At 37.0% G+C, this 21,241-nt stretch overlaps 1 protein-coding gene across 7 annotated transcripts in view; it reads left to right on the top strand.

Annotated features, from left to right (window-relative positions):
* The window catches only part of mpp2b (MAGUK p55 scaffold protein 2b), a 602,124-nt gene extending 581,810 nt beyond the window's left edge, over window positions 1-20,314 (top strand). For all 7 annotated transcript variants that reach the window (XM_063037930.1, XM_063037932.1, XM_063037934.1 and 4 more), the window contains 3 exons: window positions 2,450-2,652; window positions 6,939-7,067; window positions 7,942-20,314. In XM_063037930.1, coding sequence (XP_062894000.1) covers window positions 2,450-2,652; window positions 6,939-7,067; window positions 7,942-8,118 — 509 coding nt within the window. In that variant the 3' untranslated portion in view covers window positions 8,119-20,314. The remainder of the gene's footprint in view (window positions 1-2,449; window positions 2,653-6,938; window positions 7,068-7,941) is intronic.
* Window positions 20,315-21,241: the final 927 nt, after the last annotated feature.

Here is a 21,241-nt window from a genome sequence, read left to right as displayed (position 1 = left end):
TGAGCAGTCAGCAGTGGAAAGGGTGAGCAACTTCACGTTCTCAGAGGATCTATCCTGGACCCAACATATTGATGCAATGGTGAAGAAAGCACGCCAGCAGCTACACTTCATTAGAAGTTTGAGATTTGGTATGTCACCACAGACTCTAGCAAATTTACACAGATTGTGACTTGTTTCATCATAGCCTGGTATGAAGGCTCCAATGCACTGGATCGTAAGAGGTTGTAAACTTAGCCAGCTCCATCACAGGCTCAAGCCTCCCTACCATCAAGACATCTTTAAAAGGCAGTGCCTCAAGAAACAGCAGACATCATTAAGGACTCTTATCATTTGGGGCATGCTTTCTTCATTATTATCATCAATTGAGAAGGTACAGAGCCCAAAGATGCACACTTAGTGTGCTTGGAACAGCTTCTTCTCCCACCATCAGATTTCTAAACAGTCCATGAACACTACCTCACTATTCGTCTTTTGCATTATTACTTTATTTTTTCTGGTAACTAATCGTAATTCTTCATGTGTTGCATTGTACTGCTGCCACAAGACAACAAATTTCACAATATCTATCAGTGTTAATACTTCTGATCCTGATTAAAGACTTGTAATGTAGAAATTTAACTCTGTACAGGAGTGGTAATTGCATCTATAATTGCCTGAAATCTGGCATGCAGTAGTAACTTGAATAAGCACACATTTCTTTTGTAAGATTACACCATCAATAGATAGCAGTCGATAGCAGAAAAGGAGATCTGAACCAAGGATGAATGACTTCTAGAAGGGGCGGATCTTATCTGAGAGTCTTCTGTATAATATTCCTTGGTGCTGCAATGATGCCCACATTTCTCAAAATTTTGTTGTTAGGGTGGTCTACTTTCCTGGGGCATTCGGAGAGAAATAAACTGCACAACATATGTAGCCAACATTGTAGAATATAACACAGATACGTATTTATTTTGTATGCAATTCAGCAAATTGGATGCAGGAAATGCAGAGCTTAGGTGCAAGTACCAAAAACTCCTGCCATCAAGGGTCCCATCTATTTTTGCACAGTTCTTGCTGTGAAACAGTTTTTAGGTGCACCAGTATCTTTTGTGGAAAGAAATTAGCTTTCTTTTAGCCTATGTGTGACTCCAGGCTCACATTGTGAACATGGGAGTTCAGTAATAGGAAACATTTTTTCACCATTATTGTTGTTGTTAACAGCTTTGCCAGTCACCTCGTCAGAGGGCAAGCAATTGAAGCTACTTTGCTGCCAGGGTTTGTAGTAGCTTGGACTGAAGGACCTATCTGGCCTGCCAGCAATTCCTGGAAGTTATCTGGGAAGATTGCTGTGAAGCAAGTCTAAATTTAAAACATGAAAATCAAAAGAAACTACAAATGCTAGAAATCCAAATATACACATCACAAAATAAGTCCATGTTTTTGGTCAAAGCTTGGATAGAAACAACCCACAAATCTGAAACCTTGCATGCAAGTTAGGATTGGCAGAAAGATATTCATTATACTATATTTTTTTCTAGAAGTCCCCCCGCCCCTTTGCCCTAAGTGGGCTTCATTTTCCCTATTGAATATTGATGAGATTTTTTCACATTTATGTTTGAGGTAATATAAGGGTGAACCCAACACAAGTATTTTTGATGTTTACCTGAACTGCAAAGAGAATTTGAAAATGCATGTTAATGCTGAGTTTCCGTAGGAAGTCCATTAAGTTATAAACCAGCTAGACAAGTATATCAAAGAAAAAGTTTAGTGAGGTGACAGGGAGGTGTTTTGGATACGATTACAGAGGCTGTTTACAATGATAAAGACATCATATTTCTTCCAGGTGCTCCTGGTTTCACAGGAACAACTTCCTTTATTAACCTGTTTATGATTGAAGTTTGAAGGCAAAACATGATTATCCTGGAGGCATCAACATCATGGATTGCTTCAGCACTTTTGACAAACTTCCGGGCAATTTATACAATGTAACTCTACTAGCTGAAACAGATATCAATGAGGCTATATATTCTCCTGCCAAATGTTCAAATTTTCTATCGCTACTTAGTGGGAAGTTCTAATCATGCTACTTTGAGACTTGGGCCCACCATGCAATGACACAAGATTACCAGTTCCAAAATTAGTGCCACATGTAATTGAAGCTACAGTAAAGACTGGTAATGCTGCAGGAGAAAGTGTCTTCATCCCTCAGATACCAATTAACTGATCTACCATTTCAATTCAGACAACTTTAATTTCCTGTCCAGTTATATGGATAGAATGGCTTCTCTTCATATAACTCCTGTCTCATATCTAGTCATCTCTGATAATATCTCTATCAAGTGAAAAGAAGGGTCAGCAACAAATGAAATGACCTTTTCTTTTGTCTGTTTGCCATTGTCTTTTGTCTGTATTTCTTTTTCCACTCGTCCCAAATCCTTATAGCTTCATGTGTATTTCTTCGTCATAGTTACTTCACGGAAACCAAAGGAAGACGAAAATGATGGCCATATCTATGCCTTCGTGTCCCGTGCTGAAATGGAAAGTGACATCAGAGGCGGTCGTTATCTGGAACATGGCGAATATGAAGGAAACCTTTACGGAACAAAGATTGATTCCATTCATGAGGTTGTTGAAAGTGGAAAAATATGCATCCTGGATGCAAACCCACAGGTATGGGCAGAATCAAAACCGAGGCATAACATTGCTATTGCATACAATTTGAAATTCAAAATAAATGTGGAGAATTCTAGAGTATACACTTTTCCTGAGATACATATTAAACACTGCAATAAATATATTCCAATTGCTGTTGAAATCCATAAAACTCATGCACTGGATGATTATCACAGTACTGGAAAACTCTTTTGTAGCAATGAAGATCAAATTTAAATTTAGTGCCCTATAAATTATATGACCATAAGGCATAGGAAGAGAATCATGCCATTCGGCTCATCAAGGCTGCTCTATCGTTCCATCATAGCTGATTTATTATCCATTCCAACCCCATTCTTGTGCCTTCTCCCGTTAACCTCTGACACCCTGACTAATCAAGAACCTATCAATATACTCAGTGACTGGGCCTCCATGGCCATCTGTGGCAATGAATTTCAGAAATTCACCACCCTCTGGCTAAAGAAATTTCTCCTCATCTCTGTTCTAAAGGAATGTCCTTCCTATTTTAAGGCTGAGCCCTCTGGTCCTAGACTCCCCCACTGTAGGAAACATCCTCTCCACATTCACCCTATTTAAGGCTTTCAGTATTTGATAGTTTTGGGGGTATTCTCATTGAAACCTACAAATTATGAATTTGGGTCTGTTCTCATTCACTCCTCATTTGTGAAGTTCAGAAATATTTTGAAATTATGATTTTAGAATAAATTAATGGTTGCTTACATATCAGTCAGCACAGCAAAGGATCAATAGGAGTAGCTGAAATGAAAGAGTTTTACTGTGCCAGTCAATGAATATTTCTGTACTCATATCAAAACAGTTATCCCACTATATTAGGTACATGAGCACTGATATTACATATTAGGGGTGTGTCCATTTTCTATAAATGTGTATTGCAAATAAATATGAAAGCTGTCATATCTTGCTGATGAAGTATATCTCAGTCATGTTCATACTTTCATCACACACCAGAATGGTGAAGCTTTCTTATCCAGAGAATATAGTGCTTGGTCTATCAAAATGAATCATGTAGACCTACAGACATAATTCAAACCTACAAAATGATTGCAGATGTAGACCATTTGGCCCCTCAAGCCAGCTGTACCATTTAATAAGATCATGGCCAGCCTGACTATAACATCAACTCTGCATTCCTATCTAATATTTCATTGATTTGCGTACTAAATATCTAGCTATTTTGACTTTAAAATATTCTAAATTGTGCTTCAGGCATCTTTTGGGGAAGAGAATTTCAAAGCCTAGCAAGAGGGGGGTAAAACATGCAATCTTAAATATGTGACTCTTTACTTTTAAACAGCAATCTCTAGTTTCTGATTCTCCCACAGAAGAAACATCCTCTCCACATCCACCCGGCCAAGGTCCCTCAGGAGCTTTTATGTTTCAATTAACTCTTTTCTGAGCTGCAGTGAATGCAGATGTACACTGTCTAATCTTTTCCTCAAAGGACAGGCCATGCATTCTAGTAAACACATTGCCATATTTCCTTAAATAAGGAGACCAATACATATGGAGTTCTCTAGGTGCTGTCTCATTAATGCCCTACATAAATAAAGCTCATATCTGTCCTACCTTTGCATTCAATTCCTGTGTAATAAACAATAACATTATCTTAGCTTTCAAAACAACTTGCTTTACAAGCCTTTTCATGAATCATTCACTAGAAATCTCAAATACATCTCCAACTCAGAGTTCTACAATCCCTCATTTTGATAATATGGTTCTTCGTATTTTTCCTACCAAAATTGTTATTAAAACCTTTTGCCACATCATACTCCATCAGACAGATCTTTTCTCATTCTCTTAACCGATCTGTGGCCTTTTGCATCCTCCTCATGTGCGATTCATCGTTTGCATTCCTACCTATCTTTATGCCACAAGAGATTTAACAACCAGATTTAGTAGCCTTCATCTAAGTCATTTATATAAGTTATAACAGGTTTAGGACCCATCACTGGTGCCTGTGGCACAACACTTGTTACATGTTGCTACCCAGAGCAAGATCTTTTTGTACTGGGTTCACAGTCTGAATGGAAGACCAAGCCACAATCAGATGGAAGGAAGTCCAGGCAGGGGCGCAGGGGACAGTGTCTGGCTGTCAGTAGAAACTATCGATTTAAGGCTGCAGCCTTGATCTAGGAGGTTGGTGGGATGACATATCAACAGAACCTGCTCTTCCTAGTCCTACAAGAATGCAATTTTCAGCACTTCCTCAGGCCTATCTGAATTTCCCAGCTTTTAGAAACCCCCTTAACTCCTCATTTATTTCTACACATTTATTAAGGCAGCCTTTACTTAGCTGGATCATGGCCTAGGTTAAGAGTCATAGAGTTATACAGCATAGAAATAAGCTTTTCAGCCCAACTCACCCATGTTGACCAAGATGTCTACCTGTGATATTCCTACTTGCTTGTGCTTGGCCCGTATCCTTTTAATCCTTCTCCATCTATACACCTGTCTGTTCTGTATTTAATATTTCAGTGGGATTTGAGTAATATTGTAAATATATTGTTTGATTAAGCATTCTTGTTTGTTTAAATAATTCATTATGGGTTATATGTATAAATGCATGAATTGCAAATGTCATCACACTACAACGTGATATGTGCATACCTCACTTAAAGTAAACATGAATTTAGGCTCACATTTCAGAGTCCTTTGCCTTCTTTTGAATTAGTTTAATGTTTTGAAGTTACAAAACTTAACAGTGGTGAAGAGGTACTTTTAAAGTGAACCTGAGACAACTACCAACCTGTTGAAGTGTGCAAGATGTTTGAACTAATGAGGTGCAGCAAGGAATGGCAAGTAAACAAAAACAGCCCAGCATATACAGACAGAAAAGGCAGAAAGTGGAAGAATTCATGGGTTCATAAGGAGTGTGTACCAGGTGATAATAATCATAAAAAACAGCAGAAATGGCTGGCTACAGCGGAAAGATTCGCACATTTGATTCCACAATTGTAGAGATTGTCTGAGCATTGTCAGTTCAGTAATGGTCTTAATGATGCACTGAGAGATCATTTAGTTTGTGGAATCTTACAAAAAAAAAGCATTCCAAAGTGGCTCCTATTTGAAGCATAACTCACCTTTAAAAGTGCATTGAAATCGCTATTTGGTATTCAATTGAAACCACAGACAGAGACACAATTGAGCTGCAGTCAGGAATGAAAATGAATCTGAACAAAATTGCAACATCTAAACAGATCATTTAAAAATTTACTAACCTGTGGATATCTGTATAGTAGTTATAATTATATAGTATACTGGTATGTAGTTGAGATATATCCTCTATTGAGTTGGAGTTTATAGCTAAGCAGGGAGGAATGTTGTGTATTTAATATTTCAGTAGTATTCAAGTAATATTGTAAATATATTGTTTGATTAAGCATTCTTGTTCATTTAAATAATTCATTACACGTTATATGTATAAATATGTGAATTGCATGGGTCATCACACCACCATGTGATACGTACACACCTCGCTTAAAGTAAACACAAAGTTACACTGACATTTCGGACTCTCATGCCTGCCATTGAATTAGTTTAATGTTTTGAAGTTACAAAACATAACACTGTCCAAATGTCCACAACCCCTATCAGACTGTTCTTGGTGAAGGCTGGGAACAATCATCTTCTCTCTAGTCTCCTGCTATCTCTTCATTATTGACCAAAGAGTAGTCTACAGATAGACCCAAAGTGAGTAGGAGTACCTTCTCCTCGTAACCAAAATGTTCAGCTGTCTCCCACCCCACCTCACTCGCCCATCAGCTTCTTCTGCCCAAGATCTCTAAATGTCCTCCAGATATTCCCTTGAAATATTCTCCTCCCTGCACATTCAAAGAAACATTACAGCACTGGAGGCACTCAATTAATTGTGCCTGTGTCCTTTGTGGAACCATCTATTTAATTACAGTCCTTACTTTGTACACATGTCATTATAAAAATGGGACATCAAAGGCAAAGTACATTTTTCCTGAATTTTCCACTCAGTTTTATTCTAATTCAGATGGCACAACAAATTTGAAATCTGATTATCATGAAGATAATTGTTTGACAAACCTGAGACAGTGTGGAGTAGCATCCAGTGGCAACATTATTGTCCCCAAGTCAAGACCCATTATCCAGGGTCACACATCAAGTACAGTTTTGAGTGTCCCTTGCCTTGACTCACTCCCACTCACTCCCACTTACTGGCTGAATGAGTTAGGATGTTGTTTAAATCAAGGTCATGATACTGAGACAATCTTTAGTGTTCCAATCTTTTGCAGGCACTGAAGGTTCTGCGGACATCTGAATTCATGCCTTACGTGGTATTTATTGAAGCTCCAGACCTGGACACACTCCGAGCAATGCACAGGGCAGCTATTGATGTGGGAGTTACAACGAAACAATTAACTGTAAGTTGCATTTGTGTAAATCAATTTTATTTCCAGGCAATATCATCAAATCTCAGCTCAGTGAAAATATTTCAGTGTTTACTTAGCATGGTGTAAGTACATTTTAAAAGGTAATAATAAAAGAAAGAAAGTTAATTAACTGTAAACCATTAAACATTTCATAGAAATATAAGTTAGGAATTTCCTCAGTAATTCCCTGCTGATGGTTGATTAAACACATCCTAAGCAGGTCCACTGACATGAACTTGTTCAGTGAAAATCTGATCAGCGAACACAAGGTGCTTAGATATTTAATTACAACAACATGTATGCCTGATAGAGACCACCTACACAAACCTTTTTACAGCTGGTGAAGCCCCCACTTGCAGGCAAAGATAGAAAAGAGTTTAATGTTTGTGAATGTTCCTGACACTCAAAAACACTAAAATACAATCTAAAGCTATTATTGAGATTGAACATTTTATTTACCTTGTGCCCATGATATGAGACTATTGTTTGCAGTGTGGATGAAAGATGTCAGCTGCAAGAATGACTGCTTCCATGCAAGCTATCAGCCTGAAGCCCGGAAAAATGTTCCTGGGGGTTGGGTGGGAACACATAAAAAGCTGCTGGAAAATTTCTGTCTTAATTTAATGTGATTTCAGATATTAGGCATCAAAGCATCGTTACCTTGCTGGCCACACAATGCAATGAATGACTACACCTTTAACTCCACTTCCAAAGTTTGGATCCACTGACACATTTCTGTCTCATAGTCCTTTATAATGTGTCTGTTAATCTATCATATTATTTAATGCAGAATAATTAGTGAGGCAGAACATGCACATTCCGCCGAAAAGCAAATAATTCCCAATCTACTTTTATTTACTTTAAGGATGCAGATTTGAAGAAAACGGTGGAAGAGAGCTCCCGCATTCAGCGAGCATACAACCACTACTTCGATCACACCATTGTAAATGATAATCTTGACAAAGCCTTCCAAAAGCTTCAGGCATCCATGGAGAAACTCTGCACAGAGCCCCAGTGGGTACCAGTGAGCTGGGTCTACTAATGTTCTTCCAAAGGGTAGAGGAATATGTTTTACACAGAGTACCATTAACTTTGTAGAAAAAGTCCTTTAGAAGTAAAGAAGCATCATTTTGGATAATTCATAAGTGGGGCAACTAGTCATGCTTCCAACAAGTATATTGTGCCAATCTATAATGAATCATAAATAATGTTTTGAAAGGAAAGGATGGGAATTCTCCCAGGCCATCTTTATGATTTTATTTTTTAAACAATATAGGAACTGGGCATAGTTTTTGGGCATTAATGTCCAGTATGCTGGTTTATGACAGATTCTGATAGATTAACAAGATTAAACAATACAGCTATTGTGCTCTTTGCAGCTTTTCACCAGAAAAATAAACAACAAATCAACACTGAGTCAAAAACAGAAAATGCTGTAAAGTCTCTTAACTCAACGATCTAAAAGTATTTCTCTCTCCACTGATTCTTCCTGATCCACTGAGATTTTCTAGCATTTTCAGATTTTATAAGCAATTGGCATAGTACACATTAGGGAAAATAATCATGGGTGTGTGTTTTTAAAGTATTGATTTTCTTTAAACTTTTAATCTTTTATTTCATTTCAATACCTTTAAATTACTCGAAAGTGGACAGGTGTCAGAATTTGAATTGGAAGTTTATCCAGAATCAAACCTGAAATCGTTGCCATTACTTTGGAAAGGATTCTTTAAAATCTGTCAAAATTTGGTTCATTTGTATACTTATGTGAGATAGTTGAATGCTGTGGTCATGGTCTTCTGGCAATGACAACATACAAAATTTACTCTTAAGAAATACTGTATGTGATTACGGTATTATTCCTTAATACAGTTGTCAAAATTTAATTTTTCTGTTCAAAAAGACAAACAACTAACCATGCATACTGTATAGTGAAGGAGGTACTTTGAGTGTTTAAAGTACTCATGCTAATACTGGATAGCAGTTTTATCCCAGACTTTCCTACACTAGTGATTCCTACAAATCTTTAATCAAATTGGACACAACTATATTACTTTGGCTGAGCACTGGGAATTTGTTTTCTATAACTCTTATTCTCAAGGACTTTTTTCATTCAGACTTAATCTAATAATTACTAATTATATTATCTGTGGGAGACTATCCCTTTTTAATGGTTCACTAAACTTTATAACTAAAAAAAGTATTTGGACCTATCTTGTTTACCGTCGTTAAGTTCTCTGCTCTAATTATGATAAACAGGGTTTAGATTTCTTTTAAATTAATATAATTTGGATATAAGTCATTCAGTGTGGTTATGCCTGTAACAAAATAACCAATTTTCTATCCCCATTATGAATTTACAGTTTCAGAACAGTAATGATGTGTATTCACATCCTTAAAATGTAAGCTAAAATTGGACTGAGTTCAACAACAGTTCATAAACATATTATAAAGGTTAACTAGAAGGTTATTGTGGGCTGCAAACATAATCCAGGTCATCAAGGTCAAAGTCTTGACATTAATTAAGCTTCTTCCATTTATTTCTTAATAAAATATAATTAATATGAAATTAGGACAAAAAATGAATCAAAGCCACCTAGGGCAAAATATTCCAAATCTGAAATCAAATGATAAAGTTTTGGAAATACTCAGCAATCAAGGATCATTTGTGATAGGAGAGACAACATTAATGTTTCAAGATTTAGATAAAACGTTGTTGACTTGAAAGGCTAAAGGCTGATTTATACTTGTGCGTCAAATGTATGCCGTAGGTACGGCATAGCGGTGTACCCTATGCTGTATTCTACGCCAAACCCTACGCTGTAGGGTTCGCACCTCTCCCAAAATGTAACTACACGATGCGGCGTCGCAGACGGTAACAACTGTGATTGGTCCGCTTGGTAGCATCGCATTTCCTCCTACGCTGCAATAGCTTGCCATTGGGCGACTGAAGGGCAGGGAAGGAACTCTGGCTGCAATGCTTTCCATAAAGCTTTACAGACCTCCGAAATTATGGAGGACCCTGTGCTTGATGCCAGTTTGTAGCTAGCTGCTACAGCCTTTTGACTTCCATCTGAAGCTAAAACTCGAATGGTGATTGCCAGTCTCTGAGTATACTGTGCATACACTGATGAGAAATAAATGGTTGGAGACGATGAACCAAATCGTCAAATCTACCTGCTGACATCCGAAAATATTTGAAATGCATTTCCTCGTCCATGTCTCTCAGTGGCCAGACAAGCACAAAAAATTCACCCTCCTTCAGTTTCAGTGGCCATCATTTGAAGTTTGAGTTTCTTCATGTTGAGTTTCAACATGAAGAAACTCAGCACAGTGGCGTATAAACCCCACCACCAACTAGCATTTTGGCGGTGAATTGCAGAGCGATGCAGACACACCAACGCACAAGTATAAATGCTCACAACGGCAAAGCCCACTTGCATAGGCTATGGTGTAAGCTAGTACGCACAAGTATAAATCAGCCTTAATGCTGTGCATCTCTCTTCACAGATGCTGCCTGATTTGCTAACTATTCCTATCATTTCTGTATTTATTTCAAAATGCCTTTTTTGTTGGTGAATGTTTATTTGTTCAAATATTCCATCTGTTATTTTAATAAAGGACATTTCCATTGAACTCTTAGTACAGGTAGAATACTTCTAGGGCTTTGTTTAATTTGCTTATAAATATACTCGAGATGTTCATCAATGTAAACACTTTAGATTATTTACATTATTCTCCTTTGCCTCTTTTTGCACCATGCAAGTAAAGCCATAATCAATTAGCAGGTAACAGAATCCACTGAGTTGTCAACTTGCTGAAAAAAGCAATGCTAATACAAATCTATTCTTGGTCACTATTCTCACATGTCATACGTGATACATTCCTGTTCTGAATAGTGGTGATATCAGAAGTGGTATATAATGGGCATTGCACTTAGTATCATGCATACAGCATGCAATAATGGATACACTTCTACCCTAATGTTTTTTTCTTAATAGAATGGTGGTATTAGTATCACCCAATTACCCCTGAATAGAGTAGCTTCCTGCCATTTAGAAGTGCATCTACCAGTTAATCACCTTGGTGAATCTAGGGTCATGTCAAAGCCAGACCTGATAAATTTCCTTCCTTCCCTTAAAACTCTATCTAAAACCCTTAGTGAATGAGGTAGAGTTTTATGAAAATCCACCAGTTCAATGATTAACTTCACTGATGCTAATTTTTGTTTGTAGATTTAGTTTAAGTGTTCAAATTTAAGTAATCAAGTTGCTCTACTGGGATTGGAATCACTTCAGCAGCCCAGGTCTCTAGATACTGTGCTATTGGTTATTGTGCCCCATATTAATGCAACAATACATCCGAGATCCTTTTCATACTTGCTGTATCTACTATAATTATTAAAAAATAGCATTTCACCTTGTGGACCTGAAGTTAAACTTTGATAGATGATGAATCGCAAAAGGTATTGCTCATAATTAAAAACCTGAATATCCTTTTAAACTGTTTTTGATGTATTTCTGATACTAGCCTATTGTAAAAAGATGTTGCTTCCTGTGATTTCAGATCAGGCCCATCTCTATAGCTGATCAGTAACATAATGAAGATCATTTTTTAAATAAATCCCGAGAGGGTGCTTTTAAAATGTTGTTTTTTTATTGTATTTTTAACTTTGTAACAGATTTAAAGAATATATATGTAACAAGAATTTATCAAAGGAAAAAATATAGACTCAGTATGAATTTCATTTGAAAAATATAGGAGAGATGGTATACAATTGCTGGAAGTATACAATTACAGTAGATTGCATTTTGCCAACACAAAATACATATACTCAAGTATGTATATAAAAAATAATATTTTCGTTGATACTTTATACAACTGTGTATTTCATGTGAAGCCTGATCACAACCGATAAATAGAATTGTAGAAATTTGTGACTATTTTCCAGCAGAAACTTGTGCTTCAGTTGTTTTACTTTGAGGTCAGAAGACACAGAGGAAAGCATTGTGGAAAATTGTTTCCATTCATTCTTCAAGAGGTGTTTTTGGAGTAGGCGACTGACTTGGTTCTAGAACAAAGGATTTTTTAAATTAAATTACTTACTTATCATCCTACATTCCAAACTCATTACTTAGTCAGAAATGGGAGCATAGTTTTCTTTTTAAGAAAAGGTGATGTCTTATAATCTTATTTCTGTGTCTTCTCAAAAATAATTAGGGAAATATATATATTAAGACCTTATCTTATTAAATCTGGTCATTATAGATTTGGCATCCGTATAATAAGGAAAATAGTTTCTTTGATTATTATTTTGAAGGAGAATTGTTGATGTACTTATCAACTCATTAATGTTCCTCTGATTGAAGCGATGTTCCTAGATCTTGGTCCACTCTCTTTCTGGTGGCATCTTTCTAAGCTGTCTTGTTTTTGGTATCTGTGGTTCATGCTTTTAAATCACCAATGACAGTGATTCTCTGGAGTTCTTCCTCAAAATTTCAATGCTCCATCTTCACCTTTATAATCAGTTTTTATAATCATCTATGTGCTTGGACTTTGTATAAGTCTATTACTTTCTGTATTCAAACATTAATTTCTTTACTCATCAAAGAACTTTACTCAATATTAACTTATATGATTAAGATGTAAAGGGAATTTCATTCATAATTTTTCTATCATTGTGCAATTATTTTGAAGCATTTTAAATGCATGATTATACATAATCATACATGCCTGTGTCAAGTTGCCAAAAATATCCATGTGCTTGGGGATCAAGCATGTAACCACCAATTCTTAGCCCACTGAGCAATTTGAAACTCCTTATGTTTACAACGCCCTATAACCATGATGTGCTTCAATTAGAAAAGTGGTATAATCATTTTATAGGTGATTACCATTTATCAGTAGCAGGTATTTCCCTTTAGGATGTCAGATTTCTCATTACTCTTAGCAATATCTTGAAGCTTAATCCTCTCGTCGCTGTTTGAATCAGTTAAATTCCATTATACATCTAAGTTGTATTTTGAATTACAATAAACAATTCTAGTATATGGCACCCTGTAAGAACCACACATGGATATTTCCTCTGTCCATAAGGCACTCTATTCTCCTTTCCTTTGGTTAATAATAATCATTTTTGACATATGTTTATTTTTTAAAGTTTGGAATCAAAGCCATGCTGCTCCATTTACCAAATTGTTCAGGAACACGTGTTCAGGAGAAGACCATGTAACAAAACAAGGCTGTCCAGCCATTTAGTGTGGTCAAGCTTGAAGCAGTTTTGAGGTCAATGAACACAATGAGCTTAAGGTGTTTTAGGTTTTTCCGGCTTTTTGCTGGAATTTCTGAAGAATTTTGGTGATGCCTTTCAAATAAGACCAAAAAAATCTCAGATCATTTCACGTCTTAATAACTAACTTTGCAAGTATGTTGCCACATAAAGGAGGCCTTTGTGTCTTTTGTACAAACTGGAGCATCAAACAACAGATGAGCTTCACTTCTCAATGATCAATATATTGACTTATGGTAATTTCTATGAATACCAATAAATTGAAGAAACAGGCCATAAAAATCAAAAACATGCTTCAGATGCTGGATATCTGAAGTAAAAACAGAAAATGCCAGAAACATTCAGCAGCTTGGACAGCACCTGTCATAAGAGAAACAAACTCAAATTTTCAAGTTGAAAAACCGCATATCAGAACTGGGAACAAGAGATAACAAAGGGAATTTGAGGTTTCAGAGAGGACCATAAGACATAGGAGCAGAATTAAGCCACTCGGCCCATCGAGTCTGTTCTGCCATTCCGTCATGGCTGATTTATTGTCCCTATTAACCCCATTCTTCTGTCTTCTTCCTGTAATATTTGATGCCCTGACTAACCAGGAATCTATCAACCTCTGCCATAAATACACCCAGTGACTTAGCCTCCACAGCTGTCCATGGCAGTGAATTCCACAGATTCACCACCCTCTGGCTGAAGATCTTCCTCCTCATCTCCATTCTAAATGGATGTCCTTCTATTCTGAGGCTGTGCCCTCTGATCCTACACTCAGCCACTATAGAACCCATCCTCTCCACATGCACTCTGTCTCGGTCTTTCAACATTCAATAGATTCAATACCCCCTTATTCTTCTAAACTCTAGTGCGTACAGGCCCAGAACCATCAAACACTCCTCGTATGTTAACCCTTTCATTCCCAGAATCATTCTCCTGAACCTTCTTTGGACCTTCTACAATGTCAGCACATCTTTTCATAGGTAAGAGGCCTAAAACTGCTCACAATACTCCAAGTACAGTCTGTCCAATGCCTTATAAAGCCTCAGCATTACATCCTTACCCTTACATTCTAGTTCACTCCAAATGAATGCTAACATTGCATTCACCTTCCTTACCATGGACTCAACCAGCAAGGTCCTTTTGCACCTCTAATTTTTGAATTTTCTGCCCATTTAGAAAATAATCTATGCCTTTATTCTTTCTACTAAAGTGCATGACCATACACTTGGTTACACTATATTCCATCTGCCACTCCTTTGCCCATTCTGCCAATCTGTCCAATTCCTTCTGCAGGCTCCCTGCTTCCTCAACACTACCTGCCCTTCCACCTATCTTTGTATCATCTGCAAACTTGGCCATAACACCATCACTTCCTCATCCGAATCATTGACATATAATGTGAAAAAGAGCAATAGGAAGAAGGTGGTGGGAAGGATGGACAGAACAAGGAGAATATCTGTTAAAGAGGAAGACTAGGTGATATGGGTTAATGGGGTAGTTGGAGGGTGATTACGCTTCAGTAGATAGTCTATGAACTGACTCTGTAAAAGGAAAAAATGCTCCCCTTTGTAGTTGTTGTATGGTGCTATTTTTCCATTGGCTTTGCCTTACCAAAGATTTAACTAATACTGAACAGGGTTAAATTGAAGTGTAATAGATACAGATTGGTCTATGCAATGTTTTCAGCACCAAGAGATCACACTGTCAAAAAAAAACAATGGTCAAGGGTAATTTCAGAATTATTTGATGGTTAACTGTTAATTTTCTAACCTAGTGTCAGTATTCTCTGCAGCTCGCCATACTGAATTTTTTGGTGAGTCATCAGAATGGAAATTCATCCTAAATATGTAACCTAATCAAAGTTGCAGCAAAAGTTGATAGGGTAGTTATGAAGTCATATGGTGTGTTGGCTTTCATTAGTCAGAAGTGAGTTCAAGAACTGCTTTATGAAACGCTAGTTAGTCCAAACCTGGAGTTTTCTGTTGAGTTCTGGCCACCTCATTATCGGAAGAATATGGAAGCGTTAGAGAGCGTGCAGAAGAGATTTACCAGTATGCTGTCTGGATTAGGGAACATATAAGGATAGATTCAGTGAGCTAGGTTTTTCTCTTTGGAGTGAAGGAGGATGAAAGTTGACTTGATAGAGGTGTACAAGAGACAGACTAATGCAAGAGAGTGTAACTTTAAGGTGTAGTGAGGAAAGTATATGGTAAAAGTCAGAGGTAGGATTTTTACACAAAGAGTGGTAGGTACATAGAATGTGTTGTCGGGTGGTGGTAGAGGCAGATACATTAGGGACATTTAAGAGACTCTTAGATAGGCAAATGGATGAAACAAAAATGGAGTTTATGTGGAATGGAAAGGTTAGATTGATCTTGGAGAAGATTAAAGGGTTGGCACATTATCTTGGGCCAAAGAGCCTGTACTGTGCTATACTGCTCTATTTACAATGTTCTAATCACAGCTGAAATTTGTGCCACTTCAGATCATTTAACAAAACACTTAGTTTTTTTACGAGTATGCTTAAGAGGTTGCAGATAAATATGTGCTGTGTTTGTATCACAGTCAAAGTAGGTCATGAATGTCCCAGTTTGACCCCTGACCAGATCCCTGATTCTTCTGTACTTTCTCTTCAAATCAAGTATACTGTACTCAAGGCAGAAATCCATAACACCATAAGACATAGGAGCAGAATTAGACCATTTGACCCATTTAGTCTGCTTTGCTATTTCATCATGGCTGATCTATTATCCCTTTCAACCCCATTCTCCTGCTTTCTCCTCATAAACTTTGATGAGAAAGGCCTTTACTAATCAAGAACCTATCAACCTCAACTTTAAATATTCACAATGATTTGACTTTCACAGCTGTATATAGCAATGAATTCCACAGATTCACCACCCTCTGGCAAAATATATTTCTCCTTATCTCTGTCCTAAAGGAATGTTCTCCTATTCTGATGCTGTGCCTTCTGGTCCTTGACTAGCCCACATCCGCTTCATTCGGCCTTTCAATATTCGATAAGCTTCACCCATCCATTTTACTTAATCAGAACTAAGCATTCACATATCCATATTGCTATGCATTTTATTTAAATACGGTGTGCATGCATTTATTGAATCAAAATAAGAGTGCATTCACTAATCAAAATAGCATTGCATTTCACTTCATTAAATTATCTGTACATTTCATTTTATCAAATTGTCTATACATATGCCTATTTTCATAAGTTAAATATATAGTTATTTTAGCTAAGGGAAATGCATAGATTCAGTAAAGGTCAAATTAGCTGACGATTGACTTTATCAAAAAGTTTGTGGATTCCACTTCATCCAAAATGCACAGATTTCGAAGTTCCACGTAAATTTATTCATCACCATGTACCTGAGATTCATTTTCTTGCAGACACTCACAGTAGAACAAAGAAATACAATAGAATGAGTGAAAAACGACACACAAAAATGGACAAGCAACCAATGTGCAAAAAAAGACAAATTATGTAAATACAAAATAAAAGCAAATAATAAATAAAGAAAGAAAGCTGAGGACATGAGTTGTAGAGCCCTTGAAAGTGAGTCCATAGTTTGAGTTCAGTAATCAGTTCAATGTTGAGGTGAGTGAGGTTATTGATGCTGGTTCAGGAGCCTAATAGTTGAAAAGTAATAACTGTTCCTGAAGCTGGTGTTGTGGGACCTAAGGCTCCTGTACCTGTTTCTACTTCACTTATCAAAATGTACATGTAGTACCATTAGTTAAAATATCTTAACATCTCATTAATGAAATTATACAATGCATTTAACTTGGACTTCGAGTAAAACTAAAACTAATGAAATGAAAAATGAGTTGTCTTAGTCAAATTCTGGAGGCTAGTAGACCTACTGTTGAAAATAAGCTTCCAAGCCAGATATTCTAAAATTTTGAAGAATATAATTAATTTAATTTTTAGACTAGAATGTTGTTGTACATTATGAAAAATATTCCTGATAGCTGCACCCCACACATAACTGCTCTATCAAGATGTTATTTAGAGCTATGAGAGAGAAAAATTAGGTATATACAGTGTAAGTAGTATGTGAGACACAGCAAATTGTATGTATTATACACATGTCGTAAGTACACATGACAAATAAATGCACTACCTTACTCACTGAAGGAGGTGCACATAGAAGGGTGTTGTTACTTAGCTGCTGTTTTCATTTTGCAAATTATCATTGCTGATTGACATTTCAGAGTGTTTGATGTGTGACATTCTTACACATTCCCAAAAGACGAGTACAACTATAGACAGTAAGACCATAAGACACAGGAGCAGGATTAAGCCTCTCAGCCCATCGAGTCTGCTCTGCCATTCCATCAGGGCTGATTTATTGTCCCTCCTAAACCTGTCTTCTCCCCATTACTCTTGACACCCTTACTAACCAAGAACTCATAAACCTCTGTTTTAAATATACTGAATGACTTGGCTTCCACAGTCATCTGTAGCAATGGATTCACCACACTCTGGCTAAAAAATTCCTTCTCATCTCTGTTCTAAATGGACGTTCCTCTATTCTGAGGCTGATCCTTCTGGTCCCATATACACCCGTTACAAGAAACATCCTCTCCATATCCACTCTGTTTAGGCCTCTCAATTGATAGGTTTCAATGAGATACCTCCTTATTCTTCTAAACTCCAGTGAGTACAGGCCAAGAGCCTTCAAACGCTCCTCATACATTAAACCTTTCATTCCCAGAATCATTCTTGTGACCTTCCTCTGTACCTTCTCCAATGCCAGCACATCTTTTCTTAGATAAGGGGTCCAAAATTGCTCACAATACTTGGAAGTGCAGTCTGACCAATGCCTTTTAAAGCCTCAGCATTACATCCTTGCTCTTATATTCTAATCCTCTTGAAATGAATGATAACATTGCATTTGCCTTCCTTACCATTGATTCAACCTGCAAGTTAACCTTTAGAGATTCCTCCCAAGTCCCTTTGCATTTCTGATTTTTGCATTTTCTCCCTATTTAAAAAATAGCCTGCACTTTTATTCTGTCTACCAAACTGGATGACCATACACTTCCCTACATTATATTCCATCTGCCACTTCTTTGCCCATTCTCCCAGTCTAAGTCCTGCAGACTCCCTTCTTCCTTAACAATATCTGCCCCTCTACCTACCTTGGTATCATCAATTCTGTCATCCAAAACATTGATATATAACATGAAATGAAGCAGTCCCAATACTGACCCCTGCGGAACACCCGTTGTCACCAGCAGCCAACCAGAATCAGTCTCCTTTAATCCAACTCTTTGCCTTCTGTCAGCCAGCCTATTTTCTATCCTTGCTAGTATCTTTCCTGCAGATACCATGGGCTCTTATCTTGTTAAGCAGCCTCATATATGATACCTTATTAAAGGCCTTTTGAAAATCCGCTGACTCTCCTTTGTTATTTCCTCAAAGAATTCCAACAGATTTGTCAGGCAGGGTTTTCCCTTAAGGAGACCATGCTGACCTTGGCCTGTTTTATCATATGCCTCCAAGTATCCCAAAACCATATCTTTAACAATTGACTCCAACATTTTCCCATCCACTGAGGTCAGATTAATTGGCATATAAATTCCTTTCTTCTGCCTCCCTCCCTTCTTAAATAGTGGAGTGACATTTGCAATTTTCCACTCCTCTGGAACCATTCCAGAACCTAGTGATTCTTGAAAGATCACTACTAATGCCTCCACAATCTTTTCAGCTACCTCTTTCAGAAACCTGGGGTGTAAACCATCTGTTCCAGGTGACTTATCTACCTTCAGATCTTTCAGCTTCCCACACACTTTCTTCTTAATAATAATAACTACACCCACTTCTGCCCCCAGACACTTGAATTTCTGGCATACTGCTAAGCATCTGCCACAGTGAAGACTAGCGCAAAATACTTAATAAGTTCGTAAATCTAATACATCACAAGCCAGCAGATATGTCTATACAAAATTTTTGGAATCTACAGTTCTAAGGCATTAAATTTGTTAATAGTTATCTCAGAACAAAAGCATTATGTTTTCTCCTGTTTATTGGATTTGTGATTTCTTTGTATCATACACATGCAATGACTAATCACGTAATTTTTGCTACAAGTAATATAAATATCTAAGGAAACCACCAATTACTTGGCTTTTTTTAATTTAGGTATACATACACATAACATACACTTCTCCACTTTAGTGTAGGGTTTTACAATAATTTTAGCAATCGAAATTATAATCAAGCAGTGTATTTTGGATTATACATTTTCATCTTTTAAAGATGCAGCAATTGTATATTACCTTTCATCCTTCTTTAATACTTCTTGCCTTCTCTATATGCTGAACTTTCTGTATGATGTACACACTGAAATTATTTGTATTCTGGTCTAGGTTTTACCTATATAAAAGAGGCAAGTCAAAATATTTTTCTTAGTAACAAATAATATGTAATGGGCTAATTATGCAGGTGAATATTAGTGAATGCTTACTTGAAACTGTGGTTCATTTTTGTATCCATGTCTCAAAAATTGTGAGCAGAATTTTTGTTAGTAGCTTTTTCTAAATTAAGGAAAGGTGTTCAAATTGGTCAAACCTTCACATTATATAAATGATAACATTGTGTGTGTTATATACTTTATTGATGGTAAATTATATGACTTGCTGTGCTCGCTAAGCAATAGTATGTACTTTTACAAAAACAGAAGGAAAATTCATGTTGTCCATAAAGTTACTGTTGTGATTTACCTGTAATCATTTTTTAAATGTTTAGATTATCTATCGAATGATCACTGTTTAAACTGCAATATACTGTTATTACGCAATACTTCTCTGATATTTCCAGGTGTATTCCAGGAGTTAAAACTAGAGTTAATTGGTTTATTATTGAAGTCTGCAGTCTCACTGTTATTATTTACTGAAATATTTGTGTATATCTAATTTCAAATAATTAAATACAAATGATCAACAATACGTATTAAGTTTCTTAGTCTGCAGTATGAACAAACTGCTTCATTTGGGGATTTGTGAAAGAAACAGCAGAATAACAACTGTTTTCTGATAGATTGGTTATTTCACTATATGTGCTATTACCACTGAATGTGCTTCCTTCTTTGAAAAACATAGAAAATGCTAGAAGCACTTGGCAGGTCATGTGTCATCAGTGCTAGATTCTATTGCTCCAAATCCAATTCCAGTTCCCGTTGCTCCAATTCTGGTTCCAATTCCCATTGGCTCCAGCTCCAGTTCCAGTTCTCATTGGCTCCAGCTCCAGTTCTACTTCTCATTGGTCCAGCTCCGGTTCCAGTTCTCATTGGCTCCAGCTCCAGTTCTGTTTCTCATTGGTCCAGCTCTGGTTCCAGTTCCTATTGCTCCAGGTCATTTTGAGGACCCTGTTGCTCTGGATCCCATTGGTCAAAATCAGAGTCAAGTTTATTGTCATATGCACAAGTACATGTGTGCACAGGTGAAATGAAAAACCTACTTGCAGCAGCATCATGCGCACATGACCCATATAAGTGGCATTCACAAGAAAAACTAAGTACAAATTAAACACAATATTTGCAATAAAAACACAATTAGAACAGAAAAATCAATTTTTCTTCAAAGTGATCATAATGTCATAAACTCTGATGATTAACGTTGTGCTAATTGGTTCAAGAACCAAATAGTTGAAGAGAAGTTGTTGTTCTTGAATCTGGTTGTGTGAGACTTTAGAGTACCTCCTATCCGGTGGCAGGTGCAAGAAGATGGTATTGCCCAAATGAAGGGAATCCTTGATGACGTATGTTGCCGTCTTGAGTCCAATTTCAGTCCCAGTTCCCATTGCCCCAGCTCCCATTAGTTCACCTCCAAGTCCCAGTTCTGGTTTGCATTTGTCCAGCTGCAGGTT

Source organism: Mobula hypostoma, chromosome X1 (genome assembly GCF_963921235.1).
Source record: "Mobula hypostoma chromosome X1, sMobHyp1.1, whole genome shotgun sequence".
In the NCBI taxonomy this organism is placed as follows: Eukaryota; Metazoa; Chordata; class Chondrichthyes; order Myliobatiformes; family Myliobatidae; genus Mobula; species Mobula hypostoma.
Note: the sequence above shows the minus strand (reverse complement) of the source record. Positions and strands in the feature narration are given on the sequence as shown.